The following is a 13,913-nucleotide window of genomic DNA, read 5'->3' as shown; positions in this document are numbered from 1 at the left end:
ACAACCAATTCTATTAAAACTTTGTCAACAAAATCAGTTGTTTGTCAACAAATATTTATCGCTTACATTAGGTGGTCAAGTTTGTGTAAAGAAATAAATCTACTGTCTTAATATCTCAATTGAAATCGATTCCTTGGGACTAAGTGTGGCTACAGAATTTATCCAATTTGTTGGCAACATATTAACGTTCAACTCACCCAAAGTCTTAGTGTTCCTGCAGTGCATCAACCTGCATCAACTCCCATTCATGTCTTTTATAAATGCTAGTCTGTTGGTAAGATGTGGAATGACATTGTTGTTTTATTCAAACAACAATGTGATGTGAGTAGGAAATGCCATCATTATTGAGATTTGTAGTAAACCATATTTTTTTCTATCAACAGGCTCTAGAAAAAGTGTTGCTACACTTCTTTCTTTACAGGTAAATACACAATATATAATACATATTTAACGAACTGAGTTCCCAGTTCCTATTTTCACAAGCATAGCTTCATATAAATGGTCTTGTCCCTTTTATAATTCTATCTTTATCTAATTGTAACATAGTAATACTGCCACATAATGCACACTTTAAACCCTTAAAATACATTTTAAATAAATAAAAGCAAATGCAATACTCAGCTTTATATAATGTTTATTTAATTTTGGCAACATATCAAGGTCTTTATTGAGTATATTTCAATCTCATATTTAAAAAAAATTCTTGAAGGAAGAATGGTTTAAAAAAGTGCAAAAAGTTGATTTACTCAAAACCTACATAAGCATAGCAATCCCTTGGAAATGACTGAGCAATTACAAATATAATATCATGATTATTAAACAAAACAAATACCACTTATCGTTTTTTGTCATAGGAAAGTTTCACCTTACAAAAATAGAAAAAATAGACATTAAAGCCATTGACTTAAGCAGTTTTTTTTTTCTAAAAGATGAAGAAATACAATAAAGCTTTTAAAAACACACAATATTCTTACACGTTAGCATACACTGTGTTAAATGGAAGAGTCGACTTTCACAACGTTCAGTTCATTGAAAAAAATCTGTTGTGGGTAGGAAATTGGGACCTTTACGAAATAAAAATGTTTAAATTAACTTGTTGATTCACATGCAACATTATTAGATCTACTCGTAGTATTTCAGGTATGTAATGCAGTCATCTGCTGCTCATGTATTTTGGCTGGTCATGTTCACTTCCCTTTTTAAACAGGTAAAGTTTTTCTCAGTACTTCAAAACACATTTTTTGTGTTTTAAGTATCATATTTTATGTGACACAAGCCTCCAACAGGAAACCACACTTAGCTACATACTAAGTATCTTTTGAGGACACAAATAACATTTTGGACACTATGCTATGTCCCTTTGCTGGTAATTAACAGAATATTGAAATGAAGACTCTGCCCTTTATGGAAAAATAAAGAAACAAAAAACATAATGACTTTATAAACCACTCTTTGACAATGACGAACCTCTCCAGCTCTACTTGTTGCCACAGTCGGAGCAGAGGATGTCTTTTCCGTCGGCTACGAAACGCTTGTTGGACAGACTGAGGGAGCATTTCTTACAGTTGAAGCAGTATTCATGCCAGGAGCTGCCCTCATATTTCACCACGTTCACTCCTTTACCAAAACCTGAGAGGACAGAAAAGAAATGTTAGAATATCTTCCAACTATTTTAATTTATTTTATCCTATATTACCATTTGAGGGCTGGGTCCTTTCATTCAGTTCTACCTGTCCTTACATGAACATTTCCATCTCTGAATGTGCCTTACTTGTAAGGTAGAGATAGTGAAGTAAATGGAAGTTAAATGGATGTATTCACCATTAACCTGATACAATATTTGCAACATCTTGTACAAATAAACTAAAATGTTATAAAAGTTAACCGGTTTATAATAAAGCTTCTTCTCCGAAGTTACTATTTCAATTTCATTCTACTGGCCATTTAAGGGCAACAACAGGCTGAAGTTTTCTCACGTCATATCATTAAGTCACTTAGGTCCAAGTGGCTTAAACACTTAAGCCACTTGAACATGTGACAACAACAAAAATCTATTTGAATTGTAGTCTCAAACTTTTGATGGGCTACAATTTAGAGACAGTGCACAAATAAATTCATGAAAACAGTCTCTGACCTGCCTCAATAAATGAAGATTGCACATAACCCTAACCCTGGACTGTGCGGATGCTTTCTTGATTCTTGATTCTGATTGGTATAAAATATTTTTGAAAACAATGTCCACATGAAATAATTCACAGCTGCAGATTAAAGCCGCTGTATATTGCCCTGTGAACGTTTTCATCTGCATTTTGTTGTTAACAGAATCTTCAGTTCAATTTTAAATCAACCTGTGATGGGGTTTTGGCAGCCGCTGCATTTCTTTGCCACGGAGCTCTTGTAGCAGTCGACACAGAAGACCTGGTCCTGGTGGTTGGTGAAACTAGTCCCTGCCAGAGGTTTGGAGCAGGAGCTGCACACGAAACAGTGGCTGTGCCACGGCTGCTCCTGGTAGTTCACTCCCCCAGAGGTTATAGCCTGGAGACAGATGGAAGAGAGGAGATAAACATATGAACAGTGATTGTTATTATTGTTGTTCCTGTTGCTTTTAGGAAGAACGATGAAGGTCTGTTTCCTGTTTGAGAAGAATTACCTTTTTGCAGCAGACGCAATGTTTGGCGAACTTCTTGTCATGGCAGGGGCTGCAGTAAACGTCACTTCCTTTGGAGAGGAAACTCGATGATCCTATTGGTCGCTTACATTGGAAACAGGTGAAGCATTCGTCGTGCCACGAGTTCCCTTTGTACTCCACGCTCTCTGTACCTGCAGAATATGAGAGAAGAGTTAGAGCTAGTGCAGAGAAACAGGCAGTGAGGAAGTAACATCTGCTTTTTGTTTGATGCCATTATTACGGTTATAACCATGTTTGTACTTGCAATGTTAACTCATAAGTCTTTTGTTATAATCACCAAAATAAGTTTACCAATGGGCCAGATTCCTCAAAGCTCCTCCAGCACAGTGCTTTTCTGCTAACGGCACAAAATCAGGGTTTGCAGATCATCGGACTTACCAATCGGTATGGCTTTATAGCAGCCGTGGCAGCGCGGAGCATCCTCTCTGGAGCAGCACTTCCCACACATGATGCGGTCGTCTTTGGTGCTGAAGGGCTCCTTGGCCAGAGGCTTGTAACACTTTGCACAACGGAAACACTCCTCGTGCCAGTAGCGGCCCTTATGACTGAGCTCCTGATGGAGGAAGGAGGTATGATGAGAGGGAAAATAAAGGGGTCCTTCTGAACAGATCTGATGATAAATGCATGCATAAAAAACTAAATTGTAAGCTGACAACACACTCAAACACACCTTTGATTCCACAGGGATGGGTCGATGGCACTCGGCGCAGGAGTTGGCGCAGAACTTGGTGTGGCAGCGGACGCACACAGGCCGGCCTTCGTTGCGGACGAACTTCTTGCCCCCGAGGTCCTCCCGACAGTAGAAACATTGCGGGCTCTCTGCCATCGTCACTCCGAAGAGAGACTCACAACTATAACAGATAAACCAATGGCATTTGTTTTAAAAGCCTGTTATGTCCAACCAAATTCAAAAGTTTTACATCCTTACCACAAAAAAGTATTTTAAGAAGGCTACTTAAAACAACCACATAGAGGCGCTGTTGATCCACTCAGAAGGACTGAGGGGAAAGAAAAAGCTTTCAATTAAACAAACTCTTCATATTTACTGCTGCATTCTGCTGATTAGATGCCTTTCATTCCCCCTTCTGATTCAATGAACAGTGCCACTGAAATATTTGTTTTGTGTAAAAGCATAGCAACCAGTTGTTCATATGTGTGTTTCGGTGTGTCCACCTGTGTGTTTGCATATGTGATTAGCATTAATCACATAACAACAGATTTCACTTATGCATTTTAACGCTGATAAAAAACATCATAGCGGCATAACTTGGACAACAAAGCTCAAAAGCTGATTTGTGAAGAGGGCAAAAAACACAAGTTTGGTAGTCTGGTATTTACATACACATCCTGTCAAAGTAAGTAATTTGCTCACAGTGCTGTAAATTGACTTGTTAAAAGGGCTAGTCCTGAATGTTAAATTATGAGTGAGAATTTATCTGTATTTATTTTAGATATTAACAGTTGGAATCATATAAAATCAATGAAAAACAAATGTATACATAGTTTGCATGTAAAAAAATGTAAACAGAAGTTCCTAAAACACCTACTGTAGGTGTTTTTTGTGACAATTATTTAAAACTAAAACTGACTTAATTATCACATAAAACTACTACTTTTGTTGTATGCTACATGCGTATTACTCAATGTGATGATATTTGGGATAACTGTGAAAAAACCTGCAATCCAAAATCTTGAGTGTATCAAAGCCATGTCCAAGTCTAGTAGTGTAGATACATTAATAACATTACACCTACACACAGACCTGTTGTACTTTTCATTTTATGCTACTTTATACCTCTATCTTGCTAAATTTCAGAGGGGAATATTGCATATTTTACTTTATTTTGTTTCATAGTCTGTTTTTACAATTTCAGATTTAAGTTTTCAATCAAATCAAATGATAAGCTCACACAATATGTTGCCTTGTTCTGAATTAAACTACCCAACAGTGTATACAGCTGCTCAAATTAGCTCCACCTCAACAAACTACTTCATTTAAGATACATTTATCAGTATTGTTTCAACAATATAATATACAGTAAAATCACTTTCACATGCTTAAATGACTATCTAAACTTGTAATGTAGCATATTTTTACACTGTTGTTGGTAGTCTTACTTAAGTAAAAGGTCTGAATGCTCATTGCTGTCCATTTTCAAGTTAAACTAAGTTCCAAAACTCAATGGCACCTGATTATTAAACTCTAAAGTACGTCTCCAGCATCCTTGTCTAACTGATTTCTCACACGATACAGTCCAAAATTCACTCTCCCTAAAATACAGCACTCATAAACTTACTAAAAATAGAACCAAAATCACCACGTTGATCACCAAAAGAGCCGTGATTACAGGGTCTGGATTTATGATGGTAAATAAAACAGGACATGACGGCAAAATCACAGCTACATAAACGCAGAAATGTGGAGGAAAAGATGGTTCACTCAGTTATTTCTATTTCCCACATCAAGTTCATGGTGGCTGACCGTGAGGAATTCTCTTGCAAAGAGCTTTGTGTGTGCATGTGTGCGTGTGTGTATGTGTGCTTGTGTGTGTGAGGTGAATACATGAAGGAATGCCTGGTATGACTAATGTGGTGAGATGTGGAACGTTGACAACTCTTTGACAGAAATCACACACACACACACACACACACACACACACACACACACACACACACACACACACACACACACACACACACACACACACACACACACACACACACACACACACACACACACACACACACACACACACACACACGCACACGCACACACGCACACACACACACACTCCTTTTGTGGACCACTCCCTTGCAGACCCACAAAACCACAAACTATAGCGTTCACCTCCTGGTTGGAGCGTCATGTCAGCACAGATTCATGAGGAAGTTCTGGTTTTGACACAGGACCGATTTTACCACGAGTTTAGGCTGCGTACACATACACTCAAATCCTCCCTTTTCCTGTGACTTTACTTAAACTCTCAGCAGAAAATCACAGATGGATGATTCCCTTTTATAGAGGAGGGCTGACAGATTTGTTGATGGTGATACCCATTCTGACGCCTTTGGCGTGGTGGTCAAGGTGGATAGAGTCCTGTAACGTGATCTTTCTGTCAAGGACTATAAGTTGTTCTAGTTTAAAACTATAATTTGTATTGTAAAGGTTTTATGTCATAAATAGGTTTGTTTTTTGAGGACACATCTGAGTAAAGATGTTGATGGATGGTAACTGAAATTAGAATCATGACCTTCATATTTTTCCCATCAGTCTCTGTTTTTTTTGGACTATTATCAGCTATTTTACAACATACTGTCTGCCCTGCCAATATTCAATGTCTTAAGGGCTCTTTTTTCTGTAGTTTCAATCAAGAAGAGGCTCTGTGTGGCAATACTTGGCGCTAACGTCAGCAATGGACAAAAATGCCGACATGCTGGTACTAACCAAGATCATGTTTAGCATGTTAGCTTTCGCTGAGGGTAAGACATTTTATTAGTTTTGCAGATTTGTGAGTATTAACAAAGTACTGAAAATTTAAAATTTTGACCTGATGAATGAAAAGTCAGTGGATCAGTTGTTACAATTCATCCTGAGGGGGAACGTTGATGTGTCTACCAGATTTCATGGGAATCCATCTGGCAGTACAACTAATAAATGGAGGAAAAAAGTTTACGGCAATCAATAGTTGAGATATTTTAGTCTGGACCAAAGTGTAGGACCGGGAGAGATTGACATTTCCTAGAGCCATGAAGCTAATATTTCTAAAAATAGAATTTGCTGTACAAACATTCTGTTTTTGAATTACTTAGTGCAACTCAGAGGTTTCTTTCCATTTTTCTCTTCACTTAATATTAGCCGAGACGAAAATCACAGCCTCATGAAGCTTTACAACTACAAACGAGGGACTTGGGAAATTCAGAGGATGTATAGCTTTACCTGATATATTGACAATAAGAGGGTTTCTGAGCATTTTCCAGTACAGCAGTTCTCGCTACCAATCGTCGATAACTATAATTCTTGCAAAAAAAAAGAAAAAAAAAATCTTAATGTGGTATTTTGATTAATGACCTTCTTGTATACAGTTTATGTTTCTGACTACAACAACTTGACACACGCCACTGAGCTGCTTTTCAAATTAATCTTCAGATTCCCAGCTTTCAGATGTTATGTACTTGTAGAATATTCTGTTGATTCCCCAGATTCTGTTTGACAGAGCCATGAGGCTGAGGGTTAAAGGTACTCCTGTTAAAACGTTGATTAAATAACTTCTCTTGTGGTCTTGTCTCCACAACAGACAATGAAGCTACAAACTGAAGCAGACATCATGTTGAGTGGACATTCATCTTCCTTTCAGTGACCTGTTACTTATTAATAGAAAACCAGCGGCTGGTTTATTTGTTGACTGGGAGAGGCCACTCATCCATCTCCACCAGAGGACAGCAAGTCCAGCCAGCCAAAGGTAAGGTCTGGTATTTACCTGTTATCATCACTTCCTGCTGCTCCTTAAACTAATAAGAATGACCTAATGTATAATTTTCTCTTCCTCGCCATTTTATTCTTCCGCCAAACTGCACTGGCAAACTGCACTGGCTGTAGAGAAGGCAGTAATAACACTTGGCTACCAGCATCATGAAAATCTTATCTGATTGGAGGCAAACAATGGCTGACAGGAAGCGAGCCAGTATCCACACAGGTCTGGAGGAAAATAAAATCAGGTTTCAATGACGTCAGACGCCTCTGAGGACAGTGTCTCTGCATGTCTTTACTTTGTTTTCCTGCAATAAATGTTCTCGCTGTGCCATGGCATGAAAGAACGCATACATCATTTTCTTGTATCCAAGCTGCCAATACAAAACTCTCTGTTTGATCACCATGGAAACAGTTCAATTTGAAATTAAGCCGTGTCACGCAGTTGGAGGCCGAGGACAACTATGTGTGTGTATTAATCACATTGTGGGACATAAATCTGTTGGTAAAGTGACATAATGGGGACTCTAAACCTGGATCCCTTAGTGTTAAACATTCATTTATACAGTTAAGACTTGGCTTTAGGTACACTTAAGGGTTGGAGTAATGCATCTAGTGACTATGATTAAAGGATAAGACTGGCATTAGAATAATTTCCTTTTTGTCAACATATCAATTCAAAGAGGAGTATAACTTGCATTTGTTGGAAACTACTTTCAGTTAAAGATAAATACATTACATTGTATCTGAGATTGACAAATTATCTGAGATTGTCTGTGTGTGTGCGTGTGTGTGCGTGCGTGCGTGTGTGTGTGTGTGTGTGTGTGTGTGTGTGTGTGTGTGTGTGTGTAGAGTCATGCAGTCTGCAGTTAATTGATTTAAAATACTTTGAAACCACTAGTGATGTATTTTTTAAATCTCACTTATTGCTCCTTTTTCTTACGTCTTTGCTCTGTCTGTCACACCTCCTCACTGTAACAATTAAATCCGAGGTCGGAGGTCTGTGGTGTAAAAATATAACACAGAGAGGTGACATCATGCCATGTGGACGGGAGGAAAATCTCACACACAGTTTATAACACATGGGGGGACGATAAAGACAAAGAGTAGAGAAAATAAAGTAACAGAGAGAGAGAGAAAAACAACCAGAACAAACATAACCAAACAAACTCAAATAAAATGCTATGTATTTCTTGGAGTGTCTGCTTGTAACAACCATCTGTGTGTGTGTTGGCATGAGCTTATCGCTGAAGAATGTAGTGGAAAACTGAGAAACAGGAAGTCTCCTTCAGAATGGTGAAGTTGGCACAATCCTGCCACACACACACACACACACACACACACACACACACACACACACACACACACACACACACACACACACACACACACACACACACACACACACACACACACACACACACACACACACACACACACACACACACACACACACAGAATTCTCTAATGAACTGGCTGTTGCCATTAACATCTCATTAATGCCTACAGATTCCCAGCCTCGTCTGAACTTATGTTACAGTCAGTGTGTGTTGCAGTTGATCTTTGACTTGTGTGGCAGCCGGTAGAAAAACTCTTAATGGGATCTCCTGGTGGTTTAAAAATAGATTAGGGTTTGAACTCTGAATGTTCAAAATATCCATTTTAAATTCATCCTCATCCTGAGCTGTTTAATGCCTTAAATGTTTGTTCAACTTGTCTTTTCTTCATCTAAATGTCCTCCTATTGTAACTGTAATGTAGATCTAAATTAGGAAATAATAAGAGTCACTCGTTGCTTAAATGTCATCAAGTGATGGTTGGGAAAGAAATTACCTTTAAATTGTTTAACGTTTTGTGGTTGTAACTTAATAATGGTCTTTAAATGATAACGTTGCGATATCCTGTTGCTTTAAGGGCTTGTACTTAAAGAGAACCAAAACATTAACAATGAACAGTGAACACATTATTGGGCAATTAGTTTCTGTCTCACAAAGTAAAGCCCAACAAAAACTAATTGGTGCCACAATTCTCAATTCATTAATAATTTGTTCTATAAAATGTCAGAAAATATTGACAACATTTCCGGAGCTCAAGGTAACGTGATCGATTGACTAACAAACTTTCTGCTTATTCATTTGCTTTCCTTTGACTAATCAATACCATTAGTGCATTATTGCTGCAGCTCTAAATACAATTTTTACTTTTTTTTCTTCGAGAATGAGTCAGAAATCTGCAGCAATGTTCAACTATCGAACAAAAATGAATCAATTTTCCAACAGGAAGAGATACATCAAAGTCTGAACCAGCAAAAGCCTTAAAAGACCACAATGCATTGCATCACCAAGACACTGCAAGACCACTGCAGACTCACAAAATAGATAATGGTAGTGCTTTTTACTGTAAACAAAGTAATTTAAACGTAGCACTTAGCCACCTGAATATTTTTCAATGTTCTTCTGGCTCTACTTTGGTCTCCACCGACTCCTGAGACGAAATTCTGGCTCTTAAAACAATACTGGGGAGCGCAGTAGGAGTGAGGCAAAACAGTAAAGTTAAACCCCAAATGTTTAACTGAAAGATGCAACAACAAAAAAAAAGGTCAGAGGGGAACTGTACAGGGGAGTATTAATTCCTGTGTCATTTGATCTATTGTTATCATAAGAAAGAGCAGCTTTAAAGACCACTGTATCTCCCATTATGGCCCAACTACAGCAACATCACACCGGGAGCATTCCCACCCTCTGTTCCAGTCATGCCATCTCAAAAATAAACACACAATATCAGTATTTGAAACTGAGCAGCGAGTTCAGATAAACATTTGTACTCCCCATCAGCCTACAAAGAAAGAAAATTGTTTTCTTTGGCTCCGGTGAGGCACATTCCAGACAGTGAAATACAGCCGATATATCAGATCTGAGTCGCGTAGGAGCAGAAACGCAGCATGTCCCACTACAACAAGACGGACATGATGGTTTTACCAGAAGCTGCTGGTTTGCTGTACTACAATCTCTCTCCATCTGAGTTAAGCACTCTTGTTTTTTCACCCATTTTCTGTTCTTGCCTTGATTCAGTAACTGAGATGTGTTTCAGAAAAGAGCAGCTGACAAAACAGCAGCAATGTTTGACCAATTTCAATTTCCATGAATATCTTGACATTTTCTTTGCCTTTGTGTGCGTGTGCGTGTGTGTACGCTCCCCACATTGGCTCCTCATCAGTCCTGTTGAAGCAATACTGAAGGTCCAAAGCTAAATTTAATGCTAAAATATGATATAATGGGCCATTTGAGCCCTCAGTGCTGTCTTGAGGGCTTGTTTGCTTCCAAAAATCTCCCTTCATAAATCTCAAACCAACAAAATCCCTGCAAAAATCTCTAACCATTCTCCCAGATTCTAACCCTAACATCACAGACATCACATAAACTCTTACTTGAACTGAACCATTTCTAAATGAATGCCAAACATGACAATTTAGAAATAATATACATACATTTTCGTTCAGGAGACCAAGCATTAGATCATTTACCATCAATTTAACCGTTAAACCACAAGGCTGAACAAAACTCACAGATGGGTGCCAGATTAAAGGAAAAAACAACATAGTTAAGTTTCTGAGTAAAATGTTGGGCCACCACGAGTACCAGAACAATGTCAATATTTCTGATTTTACAAGGTCAACTCTACAACTCTGAAGGGATGAAACTAAATTGTCACAAAAGATATTCACTCATTTAGTATTTTGATGATTGTGGTGGAGAGTCTAACATGTAGCTCCAAAATCTACATAACATTTAACATTATTTTCATACCTTTAGTGTGGAAACAGCTGTGTTTGTTAAGTTTATCCACTCCTTTAAAATGTTCACCCACCTGTTACTATTTATAAGATTAAAGACATAGTTTGTTAGCTGACAGGAAATATGTCTCTTGTCGAAAGTTAGATGACAAGATGAACACCATCCTCATGTCGGAGGGTTAAATATCAGCTACAGCCGGAAGATTGTTAGCTTAGTTTAGCATACAAACTGGAAACAGGGTGAAACAGCTATATTACATTACATTACAGTCATTTAGCAGACGCTTTTATCCAAAGCGACTTACAATCAGTAGTATATTACATATCATTCACCCATTCACACACTGATGACAGGCTACCATGCAAGGTGCCACCATCAGACTCTAACTAACATTCATGCAACATCCAGTCCACACCGATGGCAAGACTTCGGGAGCAACTTGGGGTTAAGTGTCTTGCCCAAGGACACATCGACTGCCGAAGCTGGGTATCGAACCACCGACCCTCTGATTGGAGAACTAACTTGCTCTCCACTACGCCACAGCCGCTATAGCCTGGCTTAGTTGAAAGGTAACAACATTTTCCTACAGTACCAGTTCTAAAGCTCATTAACATGTTTGCTTAATCCCTACAAAACTAAATGTGTAAATAATGACAAGTTGTGGGTTTATCACTCACAGCAGGTTGCCTGGCAACCTCTGGGTGGCAACAAGACACCAGGAAGTCACTGCTCCAGGCCTGGAAAAATACCTTTTTAAACTTTTCTTTGTAAGGATTAAACAAATGAGATATAATATATCCAATATTTAATTGTTGAGCTTAAGATGTGATTTTTTTTTGTTGCCTTTGTACAAAGCCAAGCATAACTTTTTTATGGATTCATAGCATCATAGTTATTGGACAGACATAAGAGTTGTATCAATCCTCTCAAGTAACTAAAATAGTAACTGTATCTGCCAAAACAACAAACCATTTTCTAAATATCGTAACATATCCTAACATTTAAGCATTAAATTTGTCGGGCAGCTGCTGCCCATTTTCTCGTAAACATCCTTTGTGGCTTCGATATCAATACCTTGCCTCCTTCCACAAAATAACACAAAAGCTTTTCTCCTTCAGTTTCACAATCACTGATTAATATCAGTGGATCCAAACACATCACAACAGGCATTAACTGCTGCAGGTAAAAGAAAACACCCTGCCAAGTTAACCAGTCAAAACCTATTTAACCTTCTTCTTGTCAGAGCACCAAAACTGCTAAACTAAAATATGGTGTTTACCATTGGGGATAAATTAATAGAAAAACACAGCGTCTGAACCCCATTTACATTCTATCCTATTAAAGTCACTACAGGAAAAACAGGGAGTTACCATGACATGAAGTCACTCAAATTTCATAAAGTTTTACGAGCCTGTGATGTATTTTATGGGACTGAGCTCATGGTAATTTCTTAAACATGCAGGCACCAGCTTTGAATCAGACTATTAACTCCCTACGGCTCTCTGGTGTGTGTGTGTGTGTGTGTGTGTGTGTGTGTGTGTGTGTGTGTGTGTGTGTGTGTGTGTGTGTGTCTGTCAGGCAGAAAAAGGTTAGTCACACATATGGGTCTTGGTTTACTGTCTGTGTGTTTATGCATGTGCAATAGTGCATGCTGTTGGAAATTACTGTAATACTGCAAGTACTTCCATACGACTGTTAAAAATCAGCAACATTTAGTAGCCTCTATCTAAACGTTTACCCCAGTAGCAACATCTGTGACATGATGTTTCCTTCTGTAATCTTACAGGAAAAACCTCCTTCCCCTTTTCAGTCTTGTTTGTTTGGGGTCATTTAACAGACAAATGACACTTCCTTTAATCAATTTATGAATATTAGTTTTTTTAACACCATAATGGTTGCAGTCACACATCTGCTGAATTACACCCTGTGTGTAATAGAGAAAAAGAGATCTGTCCCACATATGGATCCTGAATTTATTTCACAACCACTTGCAGAGTAATGACAACTGGTAGAGCCAACGCTGATGCCAAATGCATCATTTACATGGATATAAATGCACACTCTCTCTCTCTCTCACACTCACACCAGACAATGAAAAATAGCAGTAGCCTACAGGAATTTTAATTGACCTCTGTGATGCATTTTTTAGCCTCAACGTTCCATCACACTGAGTGAAAAAAGGAGAGTTTCTAACTGGAAACAGATTTCAGGAGCAGACCAGGCGTCCACTAGTCAGCATGTAACTGTAGCTCTCTCACACAGTCTCTCACACACTCTCTCACACACTCTCTCACACACTCACACACTCACACACACATTTACAGACAGACAGACAGCCAACGCCCCAGACAGACTTTAAGGTCTTGTTTCCTCTCTGGACATCAAAATGCTGCAATTGAAATGTGTAAGAAATCATAAAATGTGTGAGAGATGAATATAGTTACAGCATACTGTATAGGTTATAGGTTATCAAACTAAAATTAAAATCAAGAACTTTATAATGGTCACATATTAACAATGTATTATAAAAGATGGTCAAAGTTCCGCTCGCGTGCTGGCCGCAGTTCCATCACCTCACATGCTCAAGTGCGAACTACAAAACACCGCCGTGCAGCAGCCTAACCGGTTTACCCAGGAACAAGTTACAGAGGACGGGTGTTTGGTTAGACTGAGTCCGGGAGATAAACAGCGGTGCTGGTCAGTCAGCTTACCGGGTTCAGGGATGATGACTGCGGCGTGGATGAGCGGCGCTCTCGGACCATGTGAGTGGAGGCAGCGGGACTCGACTTTAACCCCAGGACCCTCGCGCAAATAAGTACTGCCATCTGCGGCTGCGTCAAGCTGGAAACAGGACAACCTAGGATGTTGTACCTTCAAATTAAGAGTATCCGGTCGAGTCATCAAAATAAAAGTTAATGTGACGTTCACTCACACCAGCTTTTAGAGGAAATGTGAGAACGCGG

General features: G+C 38.7%; 1 protein-coding gene across 1 annotated transcript; it reads right to left on the bottom strand.

Annotated features, from left to right (window-relative positions):
* Positions 1-626: 626 nt before the first annotated feature.
* On the bottom strand, positions 627-13,806 carry LOC129113485 (four and a half LIM domains protein 1-like). Its single transcript, XM_054625810.1, has 6 exons — positions 13,662-13,806; positions 3,360-3,540; positions 3,068-3,242; positions 2,651-2,820; positions 2,349-2,535; positions 627-1,629 (listed from the first exon to the last, which is right to left on the bottom strand). The coding sequence occupies exons 2-6, from the start codon at positions 3,513-3,515 to the stop codon at positions 1,478-1,480; spliced, it is 840 nt and encodes a 279-aa protein (XP_054481785.1). The 5' UTR covers positions 3,516-3,540; positions 13,662-13,806; the 3' UTR covers positions 627-1,477.
* Positions 13,807-13,913: the final 107 nt, after the last annotated feature.

This window comes from Anoplopoma fimbria, chromosome 24 (genome assembly GCF_027596085.1).
Source record: "Anoplopoma fimbria isolate UVic2021 breed Golden Eagle Sablefish chromosome 24, Afim_UVic_2022, whole genome shotgun sequence".
Classification (NCBI taxonomy): Eukaryota; Metazoa; Chordata; class Actinopteri; order Perciformes; family Anoplopomatidae; genus Anoplopoma; species Anoplopoma fimbria.
Note: the sequence above shows the minus strand (reverse complement) of the source record. Positions and strands in the feature narration are given on the sequence as shown.

Excerpts from the sequence above, each read along its gene's own strand:
- LOC129113485 (XM_054625810.1), bottom strand. The coding sequence starts at position 3,515 with ATGGCAGAGAGCCCGCAATGTTTCTACTGTCGGGAGGACCTCGGGGGC. Across the intron at positions 2,821-3,067 it reads CTATAAAGCCATACCGATTG|GTACAGAGAGCGTGGAGTAC; the intron begins GTAAGTCCGATG and ends CATATTCTGCAG. Across the intron at positions 1,630-2,348 it reads CTGCCAAAACCCCATCACAG|GTTTTGGTAAAGGAGTGAAC; the intron begins GTTGATTTAAAA and ends CTGTCCTCTCAG.